This window comes from Epinephelus moara, chromosome 21 (assembly GCF_006386435.1).
Source record: "Epinephelus moara isolate mb chromosome 21, YSFRI_EMoa_1.0, whole genome shotgun sequence".
NCBI classification, from domain to species: Eukaryota; Metazoa; Chordata; class Actinopteri; order Perciformes; family Serranidae; genus Epinephelus; species Epinephelus moara.
In genome coordinates, this window is record NC_065526.1 from 26,322,523 (window position 1) to 26,349,304 (window position 26,782).

Genomic DNA, 26,782 nt, shown 5'->3' on the forward strand with positions numbered 1-26,782 from the left:
TTGCATAGGATGGGTGTTTCCGACTCTGACCTTCGTTGGCACTGCAAACAGGATAAAGGATATATTTTTATCATATGATATGGACTTGCACTGAAACAAAAACCTTGGAAAATGTTATACAATCCCTGGGAAAAATCATTGGCTTTACTGTTTGTTGTGATCCAGCAATGTGTCTTTTGAATGACACTGTTAAAGAAAACTGGTCCAAACACAATGAACAAAGTTTAACAACTGGATGCATGACAGCCAGAAGACTGATAGCCATGAAGTGGAAGGACGCAGATAAGGTGAAAGAGGGACTATGGCTTCAAACATTTCTCAAGACAATCTCCATGGAGGTAGCAGCATCTAACCTGTCTGACGTTTAACATGTATTGTAATTGTAATGTAATTGTGGGAGGTCATACTGGACACTGTTCGTAAAACGCCTACCTTCCCCAGAATCTTGAGACACACTCCAGAGGTAACATGAATGGTCGTTGTTTCCTTTAAGTCATTACTCTGGTGGATAGATCCTCATACTAATTTACACAAGATCCCTTCAATTTTTTTCTTTTTTACGTTTGTATTTGTTGTATTGTATTTGTATTGTTATATTTGTGTTTTTATTGTCCTTTTTTTCTCACCCTGTATTTCAGTTGAGAAAATCAATCAGTGTTGCTAGATGAGCAAGTAGTAGATGCACGCTTCCTTCTGCACAGTGATACAGTTGGCAAAGTGTGGCTTGATAGAAAGAAAATAGTTCCTGAATGAAACTGCAAACAGCAAGGTCTGTGGATTATCTTGAGTAACAGGGTCATGATTTCTGGTAAGAAACATTACTGCTGAGTTTTTTAGATGTACCTTTTGGTGCTTTGAGCACCACAAGCCGATTGCCATCTAGCTTCATTGTATGAGAGGGCAGACATGTCCATGGCAAATATTTTCAACACTCAGCAACTTACACCAAAACAATCTAGACTGATAAATAGCCCTACAGGTGAGAGGAAAAAAATGTATTTTTGATTTTGGGTGAACTGTCCCTTTAATTGTGAATAAACTTAAGCAGAGATGTGGATATAAATGAGCTAATTCTTCTTCAAGGAATAAACTGAACCTCTGAGAGCTGTTGCCCTCAGTGGGAAATAAACCACTAACCCTGACAGAGTAAGCTGTGTCCAGCTACACACGATAAAAACAAGTTTCGCCCTAAAAACAACCTTACCGTGTGCAGAAGATTCTTGCTTTCGTAATGAGCTGTCACCGCCTGGCTGTTGCTGCTGAAGCCCTCAGCCTTCCTGTGCAGGGCGCTGTCTCTGTCTGAGGCGGACTGGAGGCTGGAGCTGGAGCTGGATCTGCGGCGACACTGCAGACGCCTGGACATGGTGTCGGCCGTGCAGCACAGCAGGAGCACGGCAGTGGGCTCCCCCATCTGACACACAGGGTAAAAGGAATGTCAGCAACAAGTCCAGGTGATGGCTACATCCTCCCTTTTACTTTATGTTGTAGGTTACTGTACTGTTGGGTCACCAGTGTTAGTGTTACTCTATCACTCTGCATCAGGAAGAAGGGACATTTTTCTTCCACCTGTTGCTCTTGGGACAAGCAGATCAAATGTTTCTCTTTATCGTGCCCCCTATTTTCAACCATTATCTCCATTTTTTTTACTATGAGTCATATTTATTTGATATCTCTCACTCTGATGTCAGCCCTGCATGTCAATCAAGTTTCAAAATCAAACAAGATGAGTGTCTTTCTACAGTCTCTCTTCACTTTACTCTTATTTAAGTTTTTGTGGATACATGATGAACTTTGTCTTCATTTATTCATGTTACCAGCGTCCACATGTCTGTCAGTCTCTCCCTGTCAGTCTTGGTGCTCTGACCTTGGCCTCATACTCCTCAGCCTGTCTCAGGTCTCTGGGGAAGCCGCTGATCACGAGACCCTTCCCCTGTCGTACCGCCGCCGCCACCGCATCACACAGCAGCTCCAGCAGAGTGTCCTAGACAGCAAACACACAAACCAGCACCAGTATAAATCACTATGTAAACCCCAACTCATGCTTAATATATGAATCAACTGCAACCTAACATTTGAGAAGCAGTTGTTTGACGTTTTCCCTTGATAAATGAAATTAAACACTTAATACATCCTAAAATTTGTTGGTGACCATCTCTCTGTTGATGAGCTAAGCTTGTATTAGCGCTTGTTTTAGTACTCACTGCACATAATGGGTACTTGAGGCGACATAATGAGTTGGAGGAATGAAGGGTTTCCTCAGGAGCAGCTCATATGTCTCCTACAGCCCCCCTTCACAGTTAATCAGGCATGTATATACAATATATGCACTGGTATATGCTTATTATACGGTACATAAATAACTCCCATGCAGGATATCCTAATATATGCAGTCACAGGTGTATCTGCATTTTTATGTAGGTCTGCAATGCTGCTCATTTGACAGCAGCCCTGAATACAAAAATGTGTGTAAGGATTATAATTTAAAGAAATGCACACTTAAAGGTCTAGGATTTAGGGGGATTTATTGGCAGAAAAGGTATGTTTTATTCATTACTATGTTTTCATTAGTGGATAATCCCCTGAAAAAAAAAATCATTGTGTTTCCGTTACCGTAGTTCTATACGCTTGGCATATAGGAGAAGTTTCTGTTCTGCAAACTCACCACTAGATGCCACTATATCCTTCCTTGTACCTTTAAGACCAAACTGCTTCAATAAAAGCTGGACAGCAGCACAGGACAGATAATACTGCAAGGCAGGGAAGCCAAATTAAAAGAAATAAGAAATACCTTTCCAATGTTATGTAATCTACTAAATCCACAAACTATATCTGCAAAAATCTGTCTGACATAGTGTCAGCAAATATTAGACAGGGTAAGCTTAATAAAAGGAGTTGAAAGTACTGAAAGGTTTTGTGCATTACACTGGTTGAGTATTCCTGTGATTATCCAGAATGAATTATATTAGCATAAACCAGGACGCTGCATAAAAGGAATTGCTAAGGGAAGTTTCCATGGATAAATAATAAATAATGTTAAAAACATAAAATGGCTACTGAGAATTATTTCTAATAGTGAGTTTTAGCTGAAGAGACTGGGACTCAAGTTAGCCTGTATGTGTGACCAATTAAAATGTATGAGTAGTTTCTCAGAGACAACCACACCCATTTAATTTATAATTCAATAGCTATTATGAGTCTGGGGGTCCAAGTCAAGCAACAGTAACAGGAGGAAAAAACAATATAACATTTTCTTTGTCAATAGTTGAACATACAAGGTGTTGTGTGTTTATAATCTATGCATTTCATATTGGAATATAATTGAATACATATATTTTCAAAGCCCCCCTTTAATTTTCACAAATTAGTGTCAAACTTAAAATGAAAGCATTCGTTCTCAGTTCAAATTATGTCTTACACGCTGTATTGTAAGTGGCTATCATAGCTAGCATGTGCAGGCAGGCTAATTGAAACCACACATGTGACACACTCTCCTCACTGGAGCACAAATGAAGCGCACCCTCAGCAATGAGCCGACCTATTTAAGGCTATGAAGCTCCACCTGCTCCTTCACTCTGCTGTCCTTCTGCTAGTTTGCCAACTCAATCAAGCTAAACTGCTCATAGCTGCATCACGTTACTTCAAAAGGACTTTGTGGGTGAAATAATGGTGTTTTTCTCACATCTTGTTGCTGGAGGTTCACTTGTCATACCAGCTGCCACTCCCTTAAAGGCCACCTCATCCTGCAGGGTTGTTTCCTGGAGCTACAGCATTTACCCTGAAATGTTTCATTTCAACAAGCTCTGGTAAGTGTTTCCTCCATCTTTGTTGTGTTCCGTCATTTTTAGAGTGGGATTATTGCTCTCTAAAGTCTGCTTGTGGTTGCCTTGGTGTCGCCTTGGTGTCTGTTGATTATGCTTATTTTACTCCTATTATGCTGCTCTGGTTGCTGAATTTTCTTTTCTGGCTTTGTTAGTTTGGCACATCCATTGTGATGCTTCATGCTACTGATTGCTTTGTGACATAACATGATGGGTTTGTTAGCTGCCGTCAGTAGCTACAAGGCAGTAATTATAAAGAGGGGAACACATCTGTCCCAAATATGCTAAAACCAGACCCTCCAGCAGGTTTGGTCCTCCTGGTATTGACTCCATGGCTACGGCCTTAAATAAATTCCCCCACCCTTTAGCCAACACATTCTCACTCCGAATTCATCACGTATCGACGTTTGGTCATGGACTTTCCATGTCCAGATATGACGTGACAGGTACCCTGGGTGTGTTGGTTGTTGACGTTCTTGGACACCGTGTCGAGGTGTGCCTGCTACATGCATTGTCTTCTTTCACAATACACTTACAAATTTACAGTTTACATACTCTTTCAAAATATACGCAAAACGTCAGTACAACAACGTGACTTGATATTTTTTCCCCTCCAACAACTAACGCACGTGGCTGGGTTTACGCAACAAAAGCACGTGGTTAGGTTTGGAAAAAAGAACAGGGTTTGGCTTCATAATCTTACGAGACGTGAACACCGCTCTCCTGGGTGAAAATCAGTGTTTGTCCCGCTGCGTTTCCCCCTGACGCCGCTGAGCGCCATTAAACTATGATGGCGACCAGCTGTGTATCATGCTGCGTATGACGCCGCAAGTCACTACCCACACTTCGGAGTGAGCCTGGGTTGCTTTAGTGACAACAGTTTTTGCCCTAGGAGGCTGATATTTAGCATGAAGATCAACTGTGTGAGTGTGTTTGCGTCTAAGTCAAGCAGCAATATCCAAGGCGAAAAAATAAACCAAATGCGGAAGTGCCAAAAACTGCAATTTACTGAATGGCCACTTGAGGCTGACTCCAGAAGCCAGGCAATCCCCATAGACCTCCATGTTAAAATGCCCGACAGCAGAAATGAACATGTTTACAACCTAGTACAAAAATGGTTTTGGACCTTAAAGCTAATTTCAACATATATGACAACTGTACAGGGGTGATTTTTTTTTTTTTATAACTCACACGTTTACATTTTATTAACACCCAAAGTTATGCATATTTAAGGGTTGGGCTACTTGAGTGAGGTGTTGCTACAGTCTCAGTCACACCGCTCACTTCTCCACAGCTCCACCCTCTCATCCAAATATGGTCACTTCAGGCTCCAAAAAAACAAACCCATTATGGCGATACTCGAGACTCGAGGCTTCAAAATGGCAGTCCACAAAAAGGTGATGTCATGGTAGCTACTTCCATTTTTATATACAGTCTGTGTTTTATGCCAGTTGGCTAAAAGGGTGTGGTGATGCAAAATGCAAATGGCCTATCACAAAAAGGGCTTAACATCCAAATAGATCCACAGACTTGTCCAAGATCCTGAGCCAAAGTACAGTTGATTAACTGTTCTTGCCAGTTGGCAAAAAGGGACAACATGTGTACATGGTTACAGCTATTGCAAAGTTGTGCTTGTTTTGGTGATTTCCTGTTGACCCAGACTCAGGCTTGGGTCTCTAGTAGCAGATTATGCTGTATATTGACTTTATGGATGTAAAGATTAGTAGCATTTACATGCAATTACTTCTCTGTTATACTGGCTTTATGAGAAATGCAATGCTTTTGTAAAGGATAGGATATGTAGTCCAAACGTTTTATATTTAGCCAGTCATTAAAGAAGTAATTCCACTCACATCCGTGGGTTTATGTAACAGCTTTCTGTAGCGTACTATTCATCCTATCATAAGTACATGTAAACTGCGGAGCTCCTGTTCTTTTGTTAATGCTGCTGCACCCAACTAATGGACACCTATCTGCTTTTATCAACTCTATATGAGAAGAGAGGGTGTTTGGATTGTAATATGTTGGAGTAAGGAATAATCTGGTGCATAGTTGTCGTGTCTGATTGCTGCATATCATTGTAAGGTTTGGATTTATGTGAGTCAATTCACCATGACAAGCTTCAGTAAATCCGACCCTCGTAAAGTTTATTCCTGTTTGTAATAATTTGCCCATCATGTTCAGGATATCAGTCGGGGCAGACTTGTTATTAGAAACACTTCTCAGTCTAATGACAGACTGCAGGGCCCCAAAATGACCATAACGTTGAATCAACACCTCTCTCAAACAGTTTAATCAGAAACTGAACATCATAACCTTCAGAAAGGCAGGATTTATTACAGGACTGTATTAGCTTTAGGCAGGTGTAAAGCACCTAATAATCTGGCAGCTGAGTTTGTTTTCCCTGTATTGTATCCAACAAGATGTGCTGAACTTGATGAATGAACCTCAACAGATACAGTTTCACATTAAAAGTCTGTTCTAGTGACTTATCTGTTCTTAATGCCGTAATATCATCTGCTTTTACCTCCGGGCAGACAATACAGGATGCTCATATTTAAACTGAATCATTTCTCAAAATTCATTTGTGCCAACTTCAGTTAAGATTTAAAATAATGTTGCTTGATGCTTAGGGGTTGTGTTGTGTGCATGAGTGGCTGATGTGCAGTACTGTTATGTGTAGTATGTGTTTTGTATTTTTCTATGGTGTATGCTTTTTATTTTTTCTGGACTGATATTGTAAGGTAGCAATATTTGTACAGCTTCTGATTTCCCTATAGGGACAATAAAGTATATTGTATTGAATCTTATCGTATCGTATGGTATACCGTATTGAATTGTATCGTATAATGCCATTCAAGAGTATTTTGAACACTGGGGACAGTTAGCTACCAGTTCAGATGGATTAGCAACATGTTATCAGCTCTGCAGTAGTAACTAGTCTGCTCTAGTTGATGTTTTTAAAATCGGTCTGACTGTTTTTTTTTGTTGTTGTTGTTTTTTTTTTCATCTGCCTACATCTAAAGATAGACATTTTGATTGTTATTCAAACCGCTTCATTGTTCAGACTCTTAACTGTCGTCAAAGCCCTGTGCATCCTAACTGACATTGATGTTGATTGCAAAACTAAAATTCTGTGCATGTTCTCATCCTTTACTGAGTTTTTAAAGTAATTAACTTGAACGGTGATCTTATCCTTGTAGAGGAAAACTCACAGGGCGGAAGACGAAGGGGGGAAATGGTGCCGGTAGTTTATGCTTTGCGATGACAAGACCTTGTCAAAAGCCAGATATGCTCTAAACTGAGTATTCATGACTAACTCAACACCCTGGGCTGAGACCCTGAGCTGCCAGAATATGCAATAAATCATGTGCAGCACCCACAGGAAATCAAGAAATCCACTACTTGTGGTAGTTTAACACATTAAATATTAAAGATTTTTGGTTTCAGCTCAAAATATGCAGCTGTGAATGAATGTCTCTCTCAGGGATGTGTGTTTCAAATGCACACCAAGATCACACATAGTGGGGAAAAACTCTTAAGACAGATTTTTCTGACTGCACTCTTCACTGTATGTTCAGATTTATAGAGAGCACACATGTGGTCAGACAGGAAGATGACAGTCTGCAGAGGGATTTCAGTTAACAGAGAACATACAATTTTACTTTCTGTGTTGCCAGGCAACAGCAGGGTAACTTTTTACCAAGTCAAACTCTCAGTCAGTCAGTTTTTACACTCACAGGTGCAGCAGTTTGTCTCACTTTCAGATTAAACCATCAACTCGGATGTGTGATTTTGTATTACAGTAGTTTCTGTAATGTGCCCTGCTGTAAACCTGCACTCCACTGATCCCTCTGTTATTATTTATCCTCCTTTTAAATCAGTGTCTCTCTTTCTCTCTCCATAACTAACTCACTCACACACCAGAAAAATAAGCGTTTGGCAGTGATGATGTTAGTGAACACATGGGACATGACCCTAATGTGCTGTAAGAAGCTTAGACAGCTGAGCCACGCTTGAACGCATTTGGATTTCTCCACTTAGATGACAGAAAGTTAAAGTAAATCTGTGCGTGGGTGTTTTTATTGCTTGAAAATCTGTTTGATGCACCGCTTTCTAAAGCTTGTAATAATGGAAAGCCTGAATGTCTTTCATTTTCTGGAGATTATGTATCAATTGTTGGTCCAAAATATGAAACTTTCATTTATTTGTTGCATAAATCTAAGGCAGGTGTCTGGACTCAGACCCAAGGTTCTGGTGTCAAGATGCTGCACTTTTTATGCCGCCATCTTCCCCAACCACCTCCTTGCGAAGCTCATGCGCATGAATATAGTGTTTTGTTACCTGAAAGAAACATTGTCTCTGAACATGGTCGAGGAAGCGATTACTAGGGCTTGGGGAAAAAATTGATGATTTAATTGATTGATTTAATTTTAATGTTACATGAATAAAGTTAAGCTGCGTTCAGCTCCTTGTGGCAGATATTCTCAGTCTGTTTGAAATTTCTTTCCTCCACTGCTTAACATTAAATTTTACAGTTGAGGGACTTCAGCTCTTTTCTCATCTCTTTCTTTTCTCTGTGAGGCAGCTGCTTTTACTGACAACCAGACAGTCCAGCACCTGCTGCAGATTGTTTCATTTTGTGCTGTTCAGGAAGTCTCTGCCAGCTGCATCCAAAGTAGAATTTAATCTCAGTTTGTGTAATTTTGTCCACCCCAAAAATTCTCTGAGGCTGAGCGGACACTTTGTCAGGTCTTCTGCCAAGACTGCAGATCAATCGATTTGTGATGAGAGAAGCAGGCTTGTAACAGAAAAGAAAGTAAATGAGTAACAACCACCATCACAGTGGCCTTGCAAAGGCATTAAAACATCATTGACTTTTATTTACCCATGCTGCAAACTGAGGGACTGCAGATCTGTGAGTTTTCGTATATTCACTAAAAAGTGGAGTAAAAAATCCACATCACAAATCCTGTTGTGACGTCTCCTTTTATTGTTCGGGAATGACATTTTCCTTGTCCTTGTAGCAGAAAAGGTATCAGCAGCAGCAGGTTGTTTGCTCAAAGCAGTTGGATAGTGGTACAACACTTTTTTCAAGTGACACTGTGTGTTTTGAGGCCAGAAACCTCAGCATGTGGACGTATTCATTGAGTCCCTGCTGTTAAAACACTTCATTAATCCCCTGCAAATATACATAACAGAACTATTGACATTTTTTGCTGTTAGATGGTAAAAGTTCTTAATTGCATTCACTGCAGTTAACCTCCAGGATTCTTGTCATTAATGTGACATCAATATTTGTTGGCAGTAGTCCTATAATGATAATGTTCCTTATTGATCGTTTGTCAGTTCTTTCTTTGTATTTATCGATTAACTTTTCAGTCTGTAAAAGGTCAGAAAATTGTGTGGAGCTGCAACAATTAGTTGATCAATCTGCTGATCAATTAATGGGCAACTATTTAGACAATTGAATTATCACTTTAGTAATTTTTGAAAGCACAATGCCAAACATCCACTGGTTCCAGCCTCTCCAATTTAATGATTTGATGCTTTTCTTTGTTGTACATGATAGTTAACTTAATACTTTTGACCTTTGGACTTCTGGACAGACAAGACAAGACCATTGAAGACATTAGCTTGAGCTGTGGGAAGTTATAATGCATGTTTCTTAATAGCTTTTCTAGAAATTATATAGACAAATGATAATTTCAGGAAGTAATCAGCAGATTAATTGATATCAAAAATATTTGCAGCCTTAAAATGGTGATAAATATCACATATCCAGATATAAACTGCTTGTTTAATCCTACTAACACCCCAAAACTCAAATTAATCAATTTATAATGAATGATATAGAACAAAAGCAGCAAATTCGCACATTTGAGAGGGAGAACCAGTGAATATATATTTTCATTTGATAAATGACTTGAATAATAAAGCTAGCCCATACTATATTTTTCTCATCAGTTAATCCCATGAAAAGACCAAAACCAACAATGTGTTATCTGCCCATGAATAGTGTCTGTGGTTCTCAGCCCCTCTGACAACATACATCCTTAAAAACAGGCCACGAATACATACTTTAAATTTTTGGAAAGGCTAACTCATTTCCTAAAACAGCTGGGCACTGTAGCTTTTAGCAACTGCAACTCAGAGAGGAGTAAATAGTGTCATTTGTTGGGGACTATTTTCAGCAGTGGATTAACACACATTTGGTGCTGTAGTGAGTATTTACAGCAGAATGGTGTGCGTGTGACTTTAAGTGAAAGACAGTGCTCGTGTCCATTGTAATAAAGGAGCACATCACTCTGCATCAGTGTGTCTCACCGATGTGACACAGAGTAATAAGATTTATCAGACAACACTTGATAGTTGGGTCAACGTCTGTCTAGTTTTGGTGCTTTCATGTAATTTGTGGACTACAAGAAATTATAGAATATTCCCAGCCTTACTCTTGAAACAATTATCTACTATTAAAACTGTTATGATTTATTTTCTGTCCATTAATCGTCTAATTTCTTGAATTTCTTCATACCATGCTGTGTTTGAAGGCTGCAGTGCACATTACTCAATAAATCCTCCCTGGACCGATTAAAGGCTAAGTGTCCTCTTGGTTGCTTCGACAGACTGTGAATTTGTATTCAAGTATTTAATGTGAGAAGTACACTTAATGTTTGTGACGCATTTAGGCCGACTGTAGTGCATGTGTGACGTTCACAAACCAGCTGAACACACACGTATGTATAAACACCTTTTGAACATGTGAAGCGGTGATGTCAGTGTGTGTGAGTGACAGGCAGGGTGTGTTTTGATGCAAAATGTCACAGACTCTGTGCAGTTCCATTAAAAAGCTCTCCGCCAACCACCAGTAGAATATGTAGCTGAGGATTAATAATCACCAGCGGCAACATGCATCACTGTCCATAATGTCCACAGTCGTGATTATAGATGCTAAAAATGAGGAAGCTAAATATCTATCACCTGCCATAGTGCACATATAATGTGATTTAAGCTGCATTCGAAAGCTATTAATATTTCACTGAGAGGTGGGAGGTAAATTATTTGCCTGCTTTTTTTATAATGTATGGGAGAAAACAGAACGGATGAAAATATTCTGCTGGTAAACTATGACCTTTGTTACTGGCTGGCTTGTGAAATGATTTAGTTTAATACTATTATTAATATTAAACGTGTGTGCACAAAGTGGCTTGACTGACATCTCCCTCGGTCTCCTGTTAGTTTTGCCAGCTTTATTATTTCTATTAGCGCGGGACAGGAAGTAGCACAAATAGGGTTGTGAGCCACCAGCAGCAGAAGTCAGATGTGTTAATTACATGGCTTTTTATCAGTTGCATTAACACTTTCACTGTCATTAACTTTTGACACTGTCCTTGCTCTCACTGCAGTTATATAAACAAGAATATAAATTCCCAGCATATCTCCATCCAATTTCAACCTGAGCAGAGGTCTGATCAGCCAGAGTGATCGGGAACATTAGATGACTGTGGTATTGAACTCACAGTCTGACCAGAAGATGTAGGATTCTGATAATGAATGCGATGCACAGTGGACTCACCTGCACTGTGCATCGCTGGGGGCTGAATCCCACTGCATTAATATCAGATTTTATTGGACTGCCGTTCTGCTTATACATTTTTCAAAGTCCCCCTTCACTTAATCATGTGTTTCGCCTATTGCTACATTTCCTGTATGTTTGACCTTCACTGTGCGGAATGATTATCTGCAGAGTTTGACACTTGAAAGCTGTTTTCACATTCATCTAATGAGTTTCTCCATACACACCTTCAATCTCAGCACAATTATAACCATGATTTAGTGACATGACCTGAAGCTAATCATGGTTCAATATGCAGCTTACAAAAGTGTGATGTGGACACACACACTAAAAACAGACTTTAAAGTGCACTTTAAAAACGAATCGATGGTTCAACTTAAAAAAAATTAAGGTAGCACTTTGCACAGATCCTTTTAAGTAGTTCCAACTCTGGCGTTATTCAGTAAGTCCCACAAGTCTCAGTTAGACTAACTCAGTTAGTTTAGTCCAAACAACATGACTTGTTTTAACATGGAAAAATTGAATTAAGTTGAATCAACTTAATACTTATCCAAAAGTTTTGTTTAATATTAAGTGTGTGAGTATTTTATTTAAGAAATTCTAACTTACTTTTTTAATTCCATCCTACTCATAAATGTTAAAAAAGATTTGGATTTTGACCAACTTCTTAAAATAAATTGTCACCTGACTACATCATGTTAATGAAACAAATGTAATTTTTTTATGCTGAAAAACTTCTTCATTTTAAGCGTTATCCACTAACCCCATTAATAATTTTTTAGATTGCGAAGTGTGACACATCTTGTGTTCAGCAAGTAGGGTTTTTTAATGAGGGAGAAGAAGTAGATGTAATTTTATTAAAAAAAAAAACAACAACCTTTTTTGTTGAAAAAAAACCTAATTAGATACAAATATTATTATTTTATTATAAAAGAATTAACTATTAATTCAAGTACTGTTCCTAAGTGCAATTTTAAGGTACTTTTACTGTGTTTAATTTCAATTTCATGCTATTTTATTCTTGTGTAACAGGGTCAATTATACAGCAGTAAAATCTGTAACAAAGTCAAGTGTACATTTGTAATATTAAGTATTATAATTATACAAAATGTGTTTCAATTGTTATTACCTGACACACTTAGGCCTCCATAGTCAATATGTGAAACATCTGATACTCAGTTTCTGTACTCTGTGTTCACCTTTGGGGGTACCCCACCTATAAAGGTGTGTCTCCTGCCTTGCCGCTCCCCTTCTGCTGTTGTGCTCTGTGGGAGAGGTAAGCCACATTGCTCTCGTAGTAATTCCCGTGTTTTAGTGCTGTTAAGCTGTTTATAAGTTATTGTTATAAATTATAAATTAAGTTAATATGCTAACATATTCCTTTGTAACTTAAAGGCGCTGTATGTAAGAATGTGGCCAAAACGGTTACTGCACTCAAATTCAAAATACTGCCGCGAGTCGTGTCCGCCCCCCTCCCCTACAGATTCGAGGTTGCTGGACAGCGGCATGCTGGAGACTGATTTGTTTGCCCACGGGCGGCTGCTGTGGCAGGGCCACGTTGCCGCGTCCTTGATCTTCAGTTTTCCAGCGGACCGTTCGAGCAAGTCCGGCTTCTCTGCTGCTAACGCTGCTGCCGGGATACAGCTGAGGAGGAGTCGGCTGCTAATGCTATGTACCGGGACACTGCTAATGCTGCTTGCCGTGCTGCTGTAGCTCAGTCGTAACTTTAACTGATGCTGAGACTCCACTGACTGTGTGACTGGTAGACGGCGGTGGGTGGCGCAACAGGCCAAAACACAAATTCAAAACATAAACATGATTTGTGGACCGTAAAAAAATGTTTTAAATGCGAATATTCTGGCTGTACTATTGTTGTCTGTGAGATCAGTATGTTATATGAACATTATTCCTTAGTCTCTGTGACATATTAGGAGGATTTTATGACTATTTGCTTTAGATTTCTTACATATAGCTCCTTTAATTTGTGTCGGGGCTCAAGTTATTTGGTCTTTATTGACAGAGGGTTTTGTTTTTACTTCTTGCTGTCAGAGTTGTCAGGAATACAAGAATACAGACACCGTTCTTCCCAACAAGTACTTGTAATGTAATACTAACTACATTTTCCTATTAATTCTGTTGTACTTTTACTTAAAGCAACACTTACCTTTCTGGAAATTTTATGCTTTTCTTTGTTTAGGTTAAAATGCTATTAATAAGCGGATGGCACACTAAAATGTAAGTGAATTCCACCAGAGATAAAAAATAATATACCATTAATAATATACCATTCTCATATGGTTCTAAGAAAACTCCGACCAATCATTGCATTCGGACTGAATGCAATGAACTCCCGCCTTTGGAGGGAGGCGGGAGTTGTGGATGTTCAAATTTTTTCTAAGTGCTGTGTGAAGTGCAAGAAAGGTAAGAGCTGCTTTAATTAAAATCTCAAATGTAGGACTTGTAAAGAGCAGCATTGCTATTTTTACTACAGTAAAAGATCTGAGCTTATTAACATAGTCAGAGTGAGTTTTAATCGGCATCATATATCTCCCATAAACCACAGACAAGTTGTCCATGTTTATGTCTTCTCAGAAAATGTGTTTTCCTCTGAGAGTGTTTGGAGCTGTAGATAATTTATCCAGTTCATACACTCTGTGGTCGTTTCCAGCCCCAATATATGCTCAGACAGCCATGCCAGCACTGTTTGGTACAGTGTGTATAGATGAACACTCTCTGTGAAAGCCATTTTGAGGGCTCTTGACTGTGTAATATTTCAGCTGCAGTCCTCCCTCTTCTATTTATTTCATTAGGCCCTTTTCATAAAAACACCTTATATTCTCTCAGCCTGAGAGCTGGTAATACAATTTTTAGTGACAGCATGGAGGGATTTGTCTTTCAGCATCTCCAGCTGTCTGTCTTTATGAAATAATAATCTGCAGGATCTTGTTTTTAAGTTATTATTTCGTTGGCTTGGCCTGCCGCACAGTGCTGACTGCTCAGAGATCACCTGCCAGTCAAACAGTGTGGGTGTTTCTGTGGCATCATTGTTCTCTGATTTTATGTTCAGACACACTGCCAATTTGCAATCACTGCTCATATTTAATATTCTGTTCTTGTATCAATTCCAAACAAACCACTTCTTCTCAGTATGTTCTTTTCTAAACTAATGCTTTCATCTCTGGAAGACAAGTAAAATTATTGGTGAAATGTTCAGTTTCTTAAATAAAAATGTACATACAAAATTACAATTTTCCACCTGCAAAAATAGGCTGAGGGGTTACAAAATTTTCATAAGGCCTGATTTCAGCTTGACTTTTCATCTTGTACTGCTACTTTGATGTCAAAACAAATGACTGTAAAGCAGTGGCAAAAAGTAACCAAGAACATGTACTTGTATACTGATCTCATGCAAATTTAAAAGTATTTTTGACTTATTTGATACTACTTTTGATTTCTACTCCACTACATTTTAGAGGGAGACATTGTACTTTTTATTGCTTAAACAGTAATGCATCAGTCTTAATAATCCAACAATATAATGTATATTCTATGGACACCCTTATTGTCAGTGGCCAACTGTGTTGCTCCAGAAAATAAAATCCCTTGTGCCTCAAAAAAGCATTCATAGACTTTATCCTGTCAGAATAAAGTCAGGGGTTTAGGGAAAGAGACAGATTTGTAGAGGCTCACACATACCAAAGCAGGAGAAGACAAAAAAGACTTTTAGTACAGCCCAGTTCAGACCAATGTTTTGCAACGAGACAGGTTGAAACAGACAACTACCTGCAATGCACTGTTCTAAAAATCTGCTAGTTCACACTGATGCAACTAGGTGAGATGGTGTATCATCTCTATGCAACAACTGTACTTCTGTTCTGATTTTCAGCTTTTCTTAATACAATTTGTAGCTTCTTAAAATACTCACAGGAAATACAGTCTCTTTCAAAACATGTCGGTACAACACCGCAAATTGCGATTTTTTTTTTCCTTCAACAATAAACGCACATGGTTGGCAACAAAAGCATGTGGTTAGGTTTAGGAAAAAAAACAGGATTTGGCTTTAGAATCAAGACAGAGGGTGTTTGCTGGACCCATCCACCACCACTCAAACCCACCCTACTCGGAGTTTCACTGCTTTAACTTTCATCCTTGTCCCGCCACGTTTCCCCCTGACGTTAAACTATAATGGCAACCGGTCGCGTATCATGACAACTTTTTACCTTGGTTTCTAATGCCACAAGTTACTGCCCAAACGCTGGATATCGATGACTCTGGAATGAGACTAAGCGAACACGCGGTCTGCTGTCATTTTAAATTGACTCATGGACTTCAGTACAAGCTGATTGGCTGTTGAAAGAGGTGATGTGCTTTACGTTCTAAAACCAGCCACTGGTGATTTGACCAGCTGAGTCACAGGTCATCAGCTGACTTGAGTCGAGCTAAGACCACCCAGTTCACACCGCTGCAACTTTTCTCTGCAGTGATTTAAAACTGTTTTGTCTCATCAAGAATCTTTGGTCTGAACTGGGCTTAAAGTGAATTAACACCATCTTGAAACACGGACATGAAAACGCTGCCGTTCAGTACAAATGATTAACAACTGTGTTCTAAAAGATGCAATTCTTTGATAAAAAGTCAAAGGTACAAACCTCTGTAAATTACTGTTGGAGGAGAAGTTAACTACGACTCCCAGGGTGCATTTTGGCAGGAAACACTCAATCACAGAGCTAAAAAATTCAGTTATGTGTTCGGCTAATAGCAGAATAACATATTTATATAGGCCTATATGATTCTTGACTTTTGCAGTACATATTTTTTCTTTTTCTTCTCTCTCACTGTTTTTATAAGTTATGCACTGACCAAGACAAACAGTCACTTGTGGCTCCGTGTTTTGTTCCTAACTGCAACAATGAAGCATTCTGAGTTAAAACAATTAAAAATGGTGGCCATAACATGAACTCATTATACAGTAAAATCTGGGATAGTCCTGTTTCAGGTGACATAAGTGCCCCACTGACCTCGGGCAGCTGCTCTCCTCTCTCCAGGACGTCTCGCAGGTGACGCCCTCTATCGCTGTGAGACTGCAGCTCGTTACACAGCAGGTCACCCAGGGTGATGCAACGCAGGCCGAACCTCTCCTCCATCCGCTCACACTGGAGAGATTTGCCCGAGCCTGGACCACCTGAGAGAACGAACACACACACACACACACACACACACACACACACACACACACACACACACACACACACACAAAGATACAAGCAGAGGTCAGTCCATCCTCACATAAGTCATCACTGAGGCAAGACACTAAGTGAGGCAAGAATGACAAAGAGGAAATTGAGAGGTAAAGGAAGAGCATGAAAGTGGGAGATAATACGAAATGGAGGGTGTGTGTGTTGCTCACTGTCCTGTCTCTCAACCAGTGGTTTCTCACTGTTTGCATCACACCACAGAACACATCATGGAAGCTGTCACACATCTTGGATAGCTGTCATGCTTACAAATGACTGTACATAGCACGTCATGACAGATTAGTAGACCTCAGAGCAGAAGCCATATCCTGCCTTTTTTCATCCAGAATGTACAAATGTTCCTGCGTCAAACCTTCCATGTTCCATCTCTACAATTGTAACCCAGATACCCTTTCACATCTGTCTACCACCGGATGTTGTGGTTGTCAGTGAAGAGTCTAAGGAAGTGTTTGTTACAGAGGTAGCCGACGTAGGTTATAGGTGCGGACTACCTGCTTTCATATTGGGCAGCCTCAGACAAATTCACAGCTTGGTCTTAAGAGGGCTTAAACAACTTAGGATGCCCCAAAACAGGGCTACATGACCTGCAAAGTACCGTGCTGTCTCTACTGCCATATATGGTGGAGACACTGTTACTTATATCCCTGACAACTGAGTGCTATGTTTTCTACAGCAAAGACCTATGTCACTGGTCCATGACTAAATGTATTCTGTTGCATGGTTCTTTTTATGTGGGCATAAATAAATTGATAAAATGTGTGTGAGTGTAGCAGGTAGGTAGGTGACTCTGTGTGTGTGTGTGTGTGTGTGTGTGTGTGTGTGTGTGTGTGTGTGTGTGTGTGTGTGTGTCACAGGTCTGATTCATTGCCAGGGGCTCAGAGTCAGGTTATCACAGATCATTATCATCTTCTCTCCTCTAACTGAATCTACCTGCACTGCCACCTTAATTTAACACTACTCTCACAGAGGCACGCACACACAGGCATGCACACATGCATGTTTATTGGTTTTGTACTTGTAAAGTCCCACATTGACATAATACTTTCCCTTGTACCTTAACCAGTGGTGAGTACACACACTCAAGTATTGTACCTCACTATGAATTTCAGGAGCTTGTACTCTCTTACTTTTCATGCCACTTTATACTTCGACTCCACACTGTCTTACTCCCAAGACCCAAACTGGTCCTCACAAAGACAGGAGACCACACACGCAGGCTGCATACATTGTAACAGCCCAAGGAGAAAAACACACTGTCATTACTAACCAGCCACCATTTAGGAATTACATTTTAGCCTATTTCCTTTAAAGAATTCAAAAATATTTCAGCAGTCTGTCTGCTGTGCTGTGAGCTGTGAGGTCTGTAGGTGTTTTATCGCAGGTTAACTGTATTACATGGCCATGAAGCTGCATGAAGCGTCAGTGGACAGTGGTGATTAATCATAACCAGCCTTGGGCACAGTAATAAAACTCAGGATGTGCTTCACAATCATCAGTATTCTTCTCCAATCCGAGTGTCGCTGCCCTCCACCAAAAACAAACGTCCTCATCACCGTTTCCTCTGAGAGCACGGACTGATATGAGCGGGGCTCAGCTCACCCGCGGATGACCATGAAGTCAGGAAAAGGAAGGGAGGGCAGTAATGCATTCATTCATTGTACATTCAGCACATACCCACTGACTTAATATATTTCACCAGCCCCCGACGCCTACTTCCCTGAAGTATTCCTCTGCTGCTTGACACCTCTGCCAGGAAGCAAAATAATGACCCACCAGGACTGAAGCAAAAGCCCAGAGAAGCTTGTTAGGGACTCCCTGGTTAGTCGGCTCAAACTCAAACCTGCTGTATGAAATGGCTCTGTGGGTAAAGATATTTTTCTCCCTCTGAAACCATTTGAAATTTAGATTAACTGGCCTCGAAGCTTCGGACGAGAAGTCTTAAGTGTGTTTATAATGCCTCTGCACTGTTGTATACTGTAATAATATCTTTTTTTGCTGCTTTAATTTGAGTTAATGTTCAGGTTCTCCACCAATTTAATTACTTTTTTTTACCACAAACTTCTGAAGCGTAACTTAAACCTGAAAGAACAGTTGCTCATTTAGACATCCAGCAATTACTGAGCAACATTATCACTAATTTAGAGTGTTTGTTTCAGGTCACTCGGTGAATTTCAGTCCAATAATCTCTCTCTTTGAGCTCTGTTTTTGGTCTCCACCGACTCCTGAGGGAAATATCTGTCTCCTTAGATGTTAAATGCTCCACTAAGTTCACCAGCTTGTCACTATCTTTGTTGGTCTGCTGTTTAAGGCTGAGGAGGTAGTGCACAGTAAGCTTAAAGAGCTTATTCCATGAGTAGGCAGCCTGCTTCGGTTAAAAACAAGACAATGAGAGCAGTGAGTGCAAAACAAAACAGTAAAATTTGTGGGTCGTACAGCTTAACAATGAGCTGAAACTCGCTGTAAAGCTCTGTAAAGCCAAGGGAGCTGCATATTTAGGTCTCAGTGCAGCAATTATTCATAATTATGGGCTCCATTTTATGGCTATGCTGATGATATGCAGTTATATATGCCAATTCAACCTTGGAAATTCATCAGAAGTCTCTCAAAACTTCACACCTGCCTGTTTAAAATTGAATATCTAGAAACTTTTTAATTTTAAACATAGTGAAAACTAAAATGCTCCTTGTTGGACCAAACACACATTTGTTTGCAGATGTCTCTGAATCTTGTGGATAGTTTTGTCATTTCTTAGAGCAAAACAGTCCCACATTTAGTCCACTAAACTTAACTTATGCTGCAGCTCTAGAAGTGAAATTGTTGAGCGGTTGTAGATGATGGCACTTTGCTTCGCCTCTTCTAGCCTCTCTACTGAAGCTCAGTGTTCACTGTCAGTTGTTTTGAGCCAGAATTTCTAAACTTCTTTACACCAATTTATCCTTTTAGTGGAATAAGAAGGTAAAACAATCTGACTTGAGAGCAACTGAATAATTACCAGAGGCAACTAATGATCTTTAATAAACATTTTTATTTGATTAACTGAATAATAGAAAATGTGTCGTGCTCAAGTTGCTTGTTTTGTCTACGCAACAGTTAAACCTCAGAGATAAAGTTTCTAATAATAATCTAATAGAAAATCAACAATTTTATTAATCATGTAAGTTTCTGTAAATCAACTTGAGGACACTATTTAATCTGTAACCTGTTGTGGAAAGGAAACTACATCAGGTAGTCCCTCCTTACCTGTAAAGGATAAGGTTGGCTATTTTCTATATTTTGTTGTACTGTTTCCAAATCTGAGGCCATGGTTCTCTGTCTGAAAACAGGGGATTGTCCCCTCTGGGTTGGGAGAGAGCTACTGCCCCATGCGAGGGAGGTCAAGTATCTCGGGATCTTGTTCACGAATGAGGGTAGAGTGGAGCATGAGATGGATCAGCGGTTTGGCGCGGTGTCTGCAGTGATGCAGGCGCTACACTGGACCGTGGTGGTGAGGAAGGAGCTGAGCCGGAAGGCAAAGCTTTCAAATTACTGGTCCATCTACATCCCAACCCTCACCTATGGTCATGAGCTCTGGGTAGCAACCAAATGAATAAGATCACTGATACAAGCAGGCAAAATGAAGATGTCTGGGCTCGGCCATAGAGATAGGGTCGGGAGCTCGGACATCTGGAGGGAGCTCAGAGGAGAGCTGCTTCTCCTTCCCGTCGAAAGGGGTCAGATGAGGTGGTTCAGGCATCTGATCAGGATGCCTCCTGGACGTGTCCTGTTAGAGGTGTTCCGGGCACATCCCTCTGGTAGGCAGCCCCAGGGCAGACCCAGAACATGCTGGAGGGATTACATATCTCGTCTGGCCTGGGAACACCTTAGGGTCCCCCAGGAGGAGCTGGAAAGCATTGCATCTGGAATGCTTTGCTTGGCCTGCTGCTACCTTGACCTGGCTTCAGATATGTGGTTGAAAATGGAAATGATTTCACTGCACCCACAATCAGTAAATCCCACTTCGGCCTGTGTATCTAAAGCCTGATGTATTTTATTACTCCGAGCCACAGAGTTTCAATGTTGTCCAAAAACTAATAAAACACATTGAGAAGCCAGGCTGTTGTTCCCTTATTACGAACACACGGTCTCAGTTCCACATACACCGTCCTGCTGCCGTAAATATTCACTAAAGCTCTAAATGTGTATTAATCCACCACAGATAGATCTTAAATCACTACAAACTACAGTGCTCAGCTTTTTAGGAGATCACTGAGCCTTTTTTAAAAAAATGTTTTTCATTAAAAATGAAACTGTTTTTGAGATAACATTTTTGTTTTCAGTAGGAAAGAATGGGCTTGGGGGCTGCAGATCATGTTGAGAAGTCATAAAGTAATGCAAGAGGGACCATTTAATTGTTAGTTTTGGTCTTTTCATAGGATTTGTTGACGATGGGAAAATAACACCAGCCTCATCTTTTAACAGCTGTGGTGCTCGCTGCTTATTAATGACATTCTTGGTTTTCATCAAGGGCCACCAATGTGCAACATTGCCATTGCATCAGTGCAAAACAACTCACACTAACAGCAGTTCTTTTTGGTCATTATTTAAATGTGACTCTTATTACAACAATAAAATGGTAATTTTCTGCAGAGAGGAGGGAAATAGAAATGAGGGAGATAGGAGTGAGAGAGAGCGGTGGGTTGAGAACATGAAGATGAAACAAGTCTGAAAGCTCAGACACCAGTGAAGCTTCACATTAGCATTTCCCCCGGGCATCATTTTCACCTATTTTCTGAAGCACTGCTGCAGAATGCTGCTTCAACTTTTCCACCAGTTGTTATAGTCAGGGAGGTTTTCAATGGATAAAACCACATAAAGTACAAATATCTAAAACTCTTCTATCCCAACTTTTAATTAAAGCTGTTTTGAGAACATAAATGCGTCTGTAATACTTCTCCTGAACAGATATACTATTATTCATTTTAATGAGAGATGTCAACAACAGCTCATACATCTTTTTTAATTAAATTGCTGATTACAGTTCTGCCTCTACGTGTTGTTCAGCAAGTATTTGATGACTGGCAACATGTACGACGAGGCAAAAACAGCACCAAACTTTATAATACATCAATAGCTGACAGGAATTTAATAAAACAAAGCATGCAGCAGCTACAAGCAGGCAACTCACCGCAGTTGCCGGATAAAAATGTTGGTGCTGTGTGTTTTGGCAAACCACAGATATGTTGCATTTGTATATTTTATACGTATGAAATCAACGTTTCTAAACTGACATAGTATATGAGCTGACTTTGTCATTGTGGGGGGATGGCGTGACACCTAGGCCTGACCTTTGCCAAGCTGCAGACCACTTTTCAAGACCAATGGACAACAAAATTGGCTTGTTTTTTAGCGAGCCACCACTGCATTTCCAGGAACCTTTCCAAATGTGGGTGTGTTTTTACCCAGACATCACTGTGTTTCCAGACGGGACAGTGCCACCAAAACCAAATGGTTCTTGTGTCTACACCTACCCACACATTAACCATAGCATGTTGAAACATAAAGTAACATTATCTCAGTGGGTAGAGCGGGCGTCCCATGTACAGGGGTTATGTCCTTGCTGCAGTGGCCATGGGTCGGCTCAAGTCCCCGTACAGACCAAGTATGGAGCGTGGACTGGTAGCTGGAGAGGTGCCAGTTTGCATCCTAGGCACTGCTGAGGTGCCCTTGAGCAAGGCACTGAACCCCCAACTGCCTGGGTCGCCTGTCCAAGGCAGCCCCAGGCAGTTTCTCCATTTAAAACATGTATAGGTCCTGATTATATATATAAATTTATCTTCTTCTTCTTTTCCTTCGTCTTCTTCTCCTTCTTCTTCTAACCTATCTGTGGTTTGCTTCAACTACAATTTGAGTTTTATCTAGTTTAAGGTGTATGACTTTACACCATCACTCCAGAACTCCTATATAATGCTATTTTCTTTTCATCCCCTCCTCACTTTACTCCTTGAAGATGCCCTGATACTCACTCTCATCAGCATTTCAGAGGGCAGGTAGATGGGCAGCAAGTGACTCTGAGCCCTTCTACTTCTCCACCACCAGATTAAAGAGCAGAGTCTGACAGATAACTCCCTGAAGCTGCAGTGTCAGCATCAGTGGAGCAGTTTTGGAAAAGAGCGACAGCAGGAGCTGAGGGGTTGACGAGGGGACAGTAACTTTTCATTTATAATTAAGGAGTCCTCGTGCTGAGTCAGGGAGTCTACAGACAATGTTTCCAAAGTCGGCATCATATCTGACATGCCTGGAAAGAAAACCTGTCCTCACAAAACTAATCTTGTAGGCAGGATTCAGTTTATGTGGTACACAAACTACCTGTTCCACCACATAATGAGTCATCATAAGTAAATAAAATAGCTGAGTCACTTTCATATTGAGCACAACAGACTAGCCAGTTCTGTGTTACTTGCACTACATAATTTAGTCCTTGCAGTTGCAAAGCATTTTGTAACTTGTGCTTTAAATAATGCAAAGCTGAAGGGTTCATACTGTTTTGACTAAATATTACAATAGGGAAGATGATTTAAGTGCCAACATCTCTGACACTGTTTTCGGATTTTCTTGTGTCTATTATATTTCTTGTGTAGGCTATACATTATTGTGTCCATTTTTTCCTCAAAAACTGCAGTGGCTGTAATTAGAGGGATGGTCAACTTAAGTTAAAATAAATGGGCTATTTATGTTGATTTGACCTGCCATGAGTTTAGGTATTAAGTTTGCAAGGATTTGTTACCTTATTAGACTACCCAGTTGCTTTGGTTTTAGGGACACACTCTATTTTCAAAGCTGCAATATTTTTTTCATAATAACAGTGGATGAAATGACTGTGTGTAATGTGAAGTGTGTAGATCCAGAGAAAGTCATCATCACCCAACTCTTCAGTTCCCCTCAGCACTACAGGACATTTTAGCATTTTACAGCTCATTATTTGGATTGTCTGGCCCACAGCTCTAATGATTTGGTTCAGTCTTACTGCTCTCATCAGCCCAATTTTCAGCCGCAGCTGATTTCGGAGATAAAGCTCCGATAAACCCACGAGTTCTGCAGGAATGGGTCCTACAATACAGAGATGAGTTAGCATTTCTGCACTTCCAGTTCCCTTGTCTAAAAGTCGATGGGTTTCTTGAATGGGTTTTTGGTTAAATGCCTGAACTAAGGTCTGTTGTTTACACAAGCTCAAGAGATTTTCATTTTTCGTTTTGTTGTATGATATAAAAAACGTCAGTAAACACCCTATTCATTTTGAGGCTTTTATGTGTCTTCAAAAGGCAGTTGCTAACAAGCGGCTAAATGAGACTACAGAGTCTCCTCAGACCAAACATGGCTTTACAGCCTTGTTGTGGAGAGGACGTTTGGTCATGTGATGGTAGTGTAGTTTGTTTACAGAGACAAAGCGCATTGAAGTCCTGCCCCCATCGGAGAGGAAAACTTTATTGCTCTCCAATGACTTTGTACTGAGTGAAGGTGCCTCCTTGTCTTTCCCCTCTGCTCACAAACAACAGAAAAATGTCTAAAAGCTGCTGTGTGATGGGATGCACTACCAACAGGGCAAAGAACCCAGATCTAAGTAATTAAAAGGTGCTGAATTAAAAATCAGAGCTTTTAAGAGGACAAAAGTGGATGTAGGCATGAGTCATCAGCATTAGGTAATTTGGCCAGACAAACTGTAGAAGGTGAAGATAAGTAAGCTTTGCAAGGCCTGGTTTTGATCTTTGTTAGCTTACATGATGATCTTACCCAGTGATTCGATCAAATAGCTGTAAATATCAAAGTATATCACTACTGGCCGTTTAGTGGGATAATTTCTCCATGATAAGAAATGTATGGAGAGGAAGACAATTGTGTTTATACTTAAAGAATCATAAAGTGGCGTTCTTTTGTAAAGATTATTTTGCTAAACAAAACGTGTAGGTACTCAGAGCACCACAGAGCTTATTTCTGCAATAATCCAAAATCCAATGAGAGAAATTCCATTGGTTTTTTGTCAAGGGAACCAAGGCAATGCCAACTGCCACAGCAGCCCACAAAACAACGTCATCCCTGCAGCACTCTATATGCTACTGTTCAGCACCAAATAGTAGATGGACACAGTTAGTTAGCAACTAATCAGCGTACATAATGGAGCATTTAGCAGCGAAAGAGACAGATGTTTCCCTGAGGAGTCGGTGGAGACCAAAAACAAGGCGAAAAGAATAGTGGATATTGGCCTTACACTCACCTGATGGACATAAACATGATTTTATCATTACTATTTATTATTACTATGTTTTTGTAAGGTTGTTATTTTTGAAAAGACACTACCTATGTAACATGTTCATATTCATCTAACATGTCATAGTGCGACCTGTCTGTGAATTGTCTCACATATTGCCTCTGGCAAACAGCGAAAGGTTTAGGAGAGATCTAAAGAGAACAGTGATAGTTCAGGGTAACAGCTATAGTACAGACATGCATGAAGACAACAGCTGCTCAGTTTAGCAGTGACAATTAAAAGTTAAAGCATTAGAAACTGATGTTGTGATGAAAGCTGTAAACCATTTACTGCTCTGATAAATCTCTATTTCTCTTAGAACACGCTGATGGTTATAAGCAGAATAAAATCCTAAATGTGTTAGCTGATGTTGCCAACCTTTCATTATATGCTCTAAAATCTGCTCAGGAGACACATGCAAGTCGACTAATGTTTTATATGCTGTTGGCATTTTCCCCCAATTATCTGCCCCTGCTGAGGGAAAACCCCTGGTCTAACTTCGATGTCTGTTTCTCAAACATTCACACAAACTGGTGTTAGTACAGATCAGTGGGGATTTGTCATGCTGGTTTTCATGGAAAGTTTTTTTACACTAACACACATAGCCACGTGAAAGAAACAATCTTTTAATGACTGAATCTTTAGTGATTTCCAGTGGTGGCGAAGTGAACGGTGGGTAAGGGAGACTCTGAGTCCCAGATCTCTCATTAACCTTCGCCTCTCTGTCTAGGCCTCAATTAGTGGACTGAGCCACACTGCTTCACTGTCACAGCATACTAATTGATCACAAAGAAACACACTCAAACTCTGGCTCCAGAGGGTGGAAGTAAATGAGTGCATTTACTCATCTGCTGCACCTGAGCAGAACTTTGAAGCAGTAGTGTTTGAGTATTTCATTTTTGTGAGACTTTCATTTCACTAGAATCAGAGAGAAAAGGAGAAACCTGCCCAAAATGGCAGCATAAGAGATATCACCACATTATATAGTTCATGCTGAAGATTAGGATTTTTCATTATTCATTTCATTATTTTTTAATCATACTTGTACTTGTAGAAAATGACCATCAGAAGTCCCAGAGTGTGAGATAACACATTCAAAGAGTCTGCTGTGTTTGATCAACAGTCTAAAACCCCAAAGATACTCAATCCACAGTGACACAAAACAGAGAAAAATAAAAAATCCTCACATTTAAGATCCTTAAACCTGTAATTGTTTTGTTTTTTTCGCTTGATAAATGACAGTTATCTACATTGTGCTCCTTCAGTTTAAACAGCCTCGTTTCAGCTCATGACACAATTTTATTTTAGATTTAAGGATTATCCAAAGAGATTCAGGCACGTTCGCTACCTGTGTAGGAGCATTTATCCTTCAACTGATCTGAGAGCAGGAAAATAGCCCCAAACTGAAGAAGGAGTGTAATTATATGCAAATGACTTACAGGTGCAAAGCTGCTGGAAACCAACATTACGTGAACTGTTACAGCTGCACACTGACTCCTGATTTATTTACACAGAACAAATTTTGATCCCAGATGGATCTTTGCTGGGTCAAAATGTTTATCACACGGTTAGCAAAAGAATTTAATCATCCGAAACGGGGTAAAACCATCAAACCTGCCAGAGGTAATACATGTCAAAACAGATCATCTTGAAAATAAGAGGAGTTAATTACTCCACAATAAACACACCCATTGGTAGTGCATGATAAATAAGCATACATTGCTTATGAAAAGATACTTTGAAGTTGAATTTTCAGCATAAAATCTACAAAATATATGAGACAACATTAAAAAAGACTCACCTAAAATATTGTTTTTATCACTTTAATGCCTTTTGTAAGTGAAGTTTTAAA

General features: G+C 39.9%; 1 protein-coding gene across 1 annotated transcript in view; it reads right to left on the minus strand.

Annotated features, from left to right (window-relative positions):
- ak5 (adenylate kinase 5) overlaps window positions 1–26,782 on the minus strand; it is a 100,891-nt gene that overhangs the window by 3,450 nt on the left and 70,659 nt on the right. The window contains exons 11-13 of the mRNA XM_050033785.1: window positions 16,413–16,576; window positions 1,865–1,981; window positions 1,205–1,411 (exon numbers count right to left, since the gene is read on the minus strand). Of these exons, the coding sequence (XP_049889742.1) occupies window positions 1,205–1,411; window positions 1,865–1,981; window positions 16,413–16,576 (488 nt within the window). The remainder of the gene's footprint in view (window positions 1–1,204; window positions 1,412–1,864; window positions 1,982–16,412; window positions 16,577–26,782) is intronic.